Source organism: Capra hircus, chromosome 19, assembly GCF_001704415.2.
Source record: "Capra hircus breed San Clemente chromosome 19, ASM170441v1, whole genome shotgun sequence".
Taxonomy (NCBI): domain Eukaryota; kingdom Metazoa; phylum Chordata; class Mammalia; order Artiodactyla; family Bovidae; genus Capra; species Capra hircus.
In genome coordinates, this window is record NC_030826.1 from 23,782,758 (window position 1) to 23,789,521 (window position 6,764).

General features: G+C 40.8%; 1 protein-coding gene across 1 annotated transcript; it reads left to right on the plus strand.

The window, feature by feature from the left end:
- LOC102181533 (olfactory receptor 1P1-like) lies at window positions 4,255–5,210 on the plus strand. Its single transcript, XM_013971960.2, is given in 2 exon segments — window positions 4,255–5,029; window positions 5,032–5,210. Coding segments are annotated over 2 exon segments (948 nt in total). The 5' UTR covers window positions 4,255–4,260.

Below are 6,764 nucleotides of genomic sequence, written 5' to 3' on the forward strand. Positions count from 1 at the left end.
TTTTTATATAAATTATTTTTTCATGAACTTAAGATATTTTAAAAAGATAGAGCATAAGTCAGACAAAAATTTAGAAGACAATGAGACTGCTCTGCTGACAGCAGACAGAAATGAAAAAGACCCAAAACAGAGATTTTAACTGACATTTTAGGCAAAATTAACATCAGAAAAATAAATCTGTAAGAAAAGTAAGAGGGAAAAAAATTGTAAAAGAGAGCTCCTATAAGGCTATCAGAAGATTTCTCAGCAGAGATCTTGCAGATCAGCAGAAGTAGGATGATATATTCAAGGCCTGAATGGAAAAAACTGCAAACCAAGAATAATTTACTCAGAAAAGTTGTTCTTCAGAAACAAATGTGAGAGAAAGTCTTTTTCTAACCAACAGAAGCTGAGACATTCCATCATCTTCAGACTTGCTTTACAAGAAATGCTGAAAGGAGTTCTTCAACCTGAAATGAAAGGTCATGAATTAGTAACATGAAAACATATGAAAATATCCAACACACTGATAAAGATAAACACCGCATCAGATTCAGATTCTATAATGGAGTGGTGTGGTAACCATTTAACACTAGTTGGAAACAGTGTCAGACTTTATTTTTTGGTGGCTCCAAAATCACTGCAGATGGTGATTACAGCCATGAAATTAAAGGATGCTTATCCCTTGGAAGAAAAGTTATGACCAACGTAGATAGCATATTCAAAAGCAGAGACATTACTTTGCCAACTAAGGTCCGATTAGTTAATGCTATGGTTTTTCCTGTGGTCATGTATGGATGTGAGAGTTGTATTATGAAGAGGGCTAAGCGCCGAAGAATTGATGCTTTTGAACTGTGGTGTTGGAGAAGACTCTTGAGAGTCCCTTGGACTGCAAGTAGATCCAACAAGTCCATTCTAAAGGAGATCAGTCCTGGATGTTCTTTGAAAGGACTGATGCTAAAGCTGAAACTCCAATAGTTTGGCCACCTGATGCAAAGAGTTGACTCATTGGAAAAGACTCTGATGCTGTGAGGGATTGGGGTCAGCAGGAGAAGGGGACGACAGAGGATGAGATGGCTGGATGACATCACTGGCTCGATGGACGTGAGTCTGAGTGAACTCCGGGAGTTGGTGATGGACAGGGAGGCCTGACATGCTGTGATTCATGGGGCCGCAAAGAGTCAGACACAACTGAGCAACTGAACTGAACTGAAAGGACAAAAGTATTAAAATAGCTATAAGCAAAATACACAATTTAAAAAGAAGTAAATTATAATATCAAATATATGAAGACAGGGTAAAAGAGCAAGATTTTTGTTTGTGATTTAAATTGTTATCAGTGTAAGATAGACATTTACATCTATATGATGTTTTATGTAGGCCTCATGGTAATAACATGGTAATAATCTACAGTAGATTCACAAAAGATAGAGGAAGGAATAAAAGCATATTACTACGGAAAAGCATCAATTGACAAAAGAAAGCAACAAGAGTGAAAGAAAGGAAAAAGAGAACTATAAAGCAACAAATAAACAATCAGTAAGATGGCACTAGTAAGTCCTTGTTGTTGTTGTTTAGTTGCTGAGCCATGTCTGACTCTTTTGTGACTCCATGGACTGTAGCCCACCAGGCTCCTCTGTCCATGGGATTTTCCAGGCAAGGATACTGGACTAGGTCGCCATTTCCTTCTTTAGGGGATCTTCCCAACCCAGGGATTGAAGCCTTGTCTCTTGCATCTCTTGCATTTGCAGGCAGATTTTTTGATCACTGCGTCACCTGGGAAGCTTATGACTCCGAGCTTAAAGCAACAGAAGAGATGGATACACAATGTCAAGCTTCTTCTACAAACAAGAGGCAGTTAGGGGACACATGGGATCTGCCTCTGGGGGGACCCCACAGGGTTCTGCTCAGTTACAGAGATGCAGAGCAAAAGATATTGTCTCTTAGCACAGATATACCAGATGTGTGAAAAGGTGAAGCCATGTGTTGCTGACACCATGCCTGCTTTTGGACATGACGGAATCTAATGGAACCTAGCAGACCTGAATGACCTTGCCCTGAGAGATCAAATATGGCTTCTGGGAAGGGGGAGGACATTGGCGAATGGATTTCAAAATGACTGCAACCTCTGATCTGTCCTCACATTGGTCATGAGGAAGTATTCTTGTTGAAGAGATTCCCTGGGGCAGCTTTCACAGCTTGGTTTCTCAGACTATAGATGACTATAACATTGGGGTCACAGCCATGTACATAACAGTTATCACTGTATCCTTCAGTCTGGTTGTTTGTGATTCATGGACTCACAAAGAGTCAGACATGATTGAGTGACTGAACTGAACTGAACTAACTTTATAGGTGAGTGACCCACTAGTTTTATTGTGTGTTTGCCTTTATTGGTGAGATTCTTTCTTTCATAATTTTCTTGTTTCTAGTTACAGCCTTTTATTTGCTATTTAAAGCATCTCCTTTAACATTTCATGTAAGGTTGGTTTAATGGTACATAAATGAACTCCTTTAGATTTTGCTTCTCTGGAAAGTCTTTATCAACTTTGAATTATAACCTTGCCAGGTAGAGTATTATACGTTGTTAAGTTTTTCCCTTTCAGTACTGTAATAAGTCCCCTACATATGAATGAGTTTCATTCCAAGAGTGCTTTTATATGTCCAATTTGTTGTTAAGCCCAGCAAAGTTAGCCTAGATACCCAACTGACACAATCCAATATATAGTTGGAGCATGCTGCATGCATGCTAAGTCTCTTCAGTCGTATCTGACTTTGTGACCCCATGGACTGTAGCCCACCAGGCTTCTCTGTCCATGGGATTCTCCAGGCAAGAATGCTGGAATGGGTTGTCATGCCCTCCTCCAGGAAATCTTCCTGACCCAGGGATTGAACCCAGGTCTCCTGCATTGCAAGCAGATTCTTTACTGGCTGAGCCTTCTGAACATACAGAATTAAGTTCTAGATCCTTTACTTTCCATTCCAGATATTTCCAAATTTGGCTCTTAGTTCCCTTTCCAGCTTTTACCTCAGCCTGCAATCCCTCCTCCAACTTATACTCAAATCTCCAGCTCCCTAGCCTGCTGACAAGATCTGCAAGTACATTTATAGCCCAGAAAGCCTTCCTTTTCTGCCTCAGTCTGCTTTGTAGCAGAGGGCTGTGTGTGTGTGTGTCAGTATATGTGTGTGTGTACACCCATCCAGATTTTGAGATTCCAGAAACTAGGGATTATGATTTCTTCTTTGTTGTTAAAATAACTTGAGTTATCTTACATATATTAACTAAATAGCTGTTTGATTATTAAATTGGTTTCTGGTGGAATAGATAATAGGGCTTCCCTGGTACTCGAGTAGTAAAGAACCCACCTGCCAATGCAAGAGATGTGGGTTTGATCCCTGGGTTGGGAAGATCTCCTGAGGAAGAAATAGCAACCCGACTCTAGAGGAAATGGCAACCCACTCCAGTGTTCTTGCATGGAGAATCCCAGGGATGGGGGACCCTGGTGGGCTGCTGTCTATGGGGTCGCACAGAGTCTGACACGACTGAAGCGACTTAGCAGCAGCAGCAGCTAGTGTTCTTGTATGGAAAATTCTATGGATAGAAGAGCCTTGCAGGATACAATCCATAGTGTCACAAAGAGCTGGACACAACTGGGCGACTGAACATGGACACACTAGAATAGAGAATAGATTGTGTCTTTAGAAGTTGACTTTTGGACATGATAGACCAGGCCAGATGAAGTCTGCTGTCTGAGAGTGATTTGAAGGCAGCTGAATGGGAGGGTGGGGGAAAAACCCTGAATCAAAGTTTTACAGAATTTTAAATTAGGCAGTTATGTCTATCCCATTAAATTGAAATTTTTCTGAATTTAAGATTATCATATTCTTATTTATCTAGCATTCTACCAGGTCCAGAGTTAGTACCTCATATCTGTGGAATGAATGAATGAAGGGGTCTAGACTTTCTTGTGAATACAGCTGAAGAAGAAATTACAACTAAAGAAATTTGGGACAGAAAAGAATATAGATAAATGAACCAAGAAATCTAGTTTAATTTCCTTAAACTGTTTCCTACACTTCCTAGAATATTATATCTAGTAGATTTCAGTAAAAATGTTTAGTGTACATAGTATGTGATCAATACAAGTAAATTAAGATCATTCTTGTTTTTTCTTCTCTAGACCTAAGAGACTGGCACCCTTAGGGATCGTGTAGAGTGAAATATGCTTAGAGAAGGTTAGTGGGTCTCATCCAAAGTTCCTTTCTCTGAGTTCTGGGCTCATGGCAGGAGGGAACCAGAGCAGCGTCTTTGAGTTCCTCCTCTGGGGACTCTCTGAGCAGCCAGAGCAGCAGCACAGGCTCTTCCTGGTATTCTTGTGGATGTACTTGGTCACGGTGGCTGGGAACCTCCTCATCATCCTGGCCATTGGCACTGACATGCATCTTCACACACCCATGTACTTCTTCCTCGCCAACCTGTCTTGTGCAGACATCCTTTTCACCTCCACCACTGTCCCCAAGGCCCTGGTGAACATCCAGACCCAGAACAGGTCCATTTCTTATGTAGAATGCCTGACTCAGCTCTACTTTTTCTTGACATTTGGGGACATGGACATATTTCTCCTGACTACAATGGCCTATGACCACTATGTGGCCATCTGCCACCCTCTCCACTACGCCATGGTCATGAGCCGCCGGTGTTGCTTCATCCTGGTTACTGCCTGCTGGACCCTTACAAATCTTGTTGCCATGACGCACACGTTCCTCATATTCCGACTTTCCTTCTGCTCTAAGAAGATCATTCCCGACTTCTTCTGTGATCTGGGACCCCTGATGAAAGTGTCTTGCTCTGACACTCAGGTCAATGAGCTTGTGCTCCTCTTCTTGGGGGGAGCAGTCATTTTAATCCCCTTCGGGCTCATTCTGGTCTCTTATATCGGCATTGTTTCAGCCATCCTCAGGGTCCCCTCTGCCCAAGGAAGATACAAGGACTTCTCTACCTGTGGCTCCCAACTTGCTGTTGTTGCCTTGTTCTTTGGGACTGTGATCACGGTCTTTGTCCCTCATCCTCTTCCTCCAATTCAGCAGAAAAGGATATGGCAGCTGTTGTCATGTACACAGTGGTGACTCCTCTGCTAAACCCCTTCATTTACAGCCTGCGGAACAAGGACATTCAGGGGGCCCTGGGGAGACTTCTCAGGGGCAAAGTGTCCTTCTCCTGTGGTCAGTGACTTGACAGATAAATTGCAGGTGTCCTTTGTCCCCTCAGTGAGGAACATCACAGAAATTTCTACCTCAAGTGTCTCATTTCTGAATCCCACATACATACCTTATTGCCACTCTCTTCTCTTGCCTCTCCACCATGAGTTTGATATTACTGAAGAAAATCAAGACTTTGCATCTTTCTTTAATCTGTTAAGAATTGCTTTTTCTTCATTCATTTTGCTTATAAAATGACTTTTCACAGGAGTGAATGTCTTTTGCAATGATCAAAATTCTAAAAGTTTGCATAACCTCTTATACTAATTTATCAAAAGTTGACCATTCACTTTGCTGTACAGCAGAAACAAACACAACATTGTAAAGCAGCTATACTCTTAAAAAAATTTTTGATCAAGGAGTCATGGAAAGTAGTTCATGATCAAAATATTAGCAAGTAAATATTGTGTGGCGAAGAAATTACAACTTTCAGTGAACAAGTATATTTTTTCCTCTAAGAAGAGGAAATTACATAAATAGTACATGAAGGTTATGAATCAAAAATCTTAAAACAAAGCTCTCAGCAGTTCAGGAATGATCTATGTTATTTTCAGTAAATAGGCTTATGAACAGTTTATAATGAGAAGATAAAGGAATCTTGTGTCCTCTCAAAGTTCTTCCTGTTGAAATGTGTGCCCTCTAGTCTCAGCCAAGACTGAATGAAAGACAGTTGGAACTTATGATTTTTATTTCTACAGCACAAGTCCAGATGAAGACCAAGAGTGAATGCAGAGACATTGTCTAAAGTCAAGACCATGGAACAAATTCATCACAGTTTCAAAGGAAAGTAAGTCCTGAGTGGTACCCAGGAGACCTGGATCCTAACATAAGTACCTCCTTTTATTACTTTGTATAAGTCTAGTCTTCTCTTCTGTGGAATGAAATTATTGACATTTTACTGCCTACTTAACCAGGGTTTTGTAGGGAAAGTGATAGTGGTTTGGCTATTATAAGAGAGAAGCTCTAAATAATTGTAGCTTTAAGAAAACTGAAGGGAGAGGGTGGGATGATTTGGGAGAATAGCATTGAAACATGTATAATATCATACAAAAATAATGAATGGCCCAGTCCAGGTTCGATGCAGGATACGGGATGCTTGGGGCTGGTGCACTGGGATGACCCAGAGGGATGGTATGGGGAGGGAAGTGGGAGGGAGGTTCAGGACTGGGATCACGTGTACACCCGTAGTGGATTCATGTTGATTATGGCAAAACCAATACAATATTGTAAAGTAATTAGCCTCTAATTAAAGTAAATAAATTTTACTAATCAAAATAAATTAATTAAAATAAATAATTTTTTTAAATTAAAAAAAAGAAAATGGAGCATTTATTTTCTCTTGTGTATAGATAAACAGTCTCATGACATGTTGACTACATAATCATCAAAGAGTCAGGCTGCCTCTCTCTTGGTTCTCTACCAACCTTAAAAAATGGTTCCAGGGATATCCATGGTGGTCCAGTGGCTAAGACTCTGCACTCCCAATGCAGGGAGCCTAGGTTGGACCCCTGGTCAGAGAACTAGGT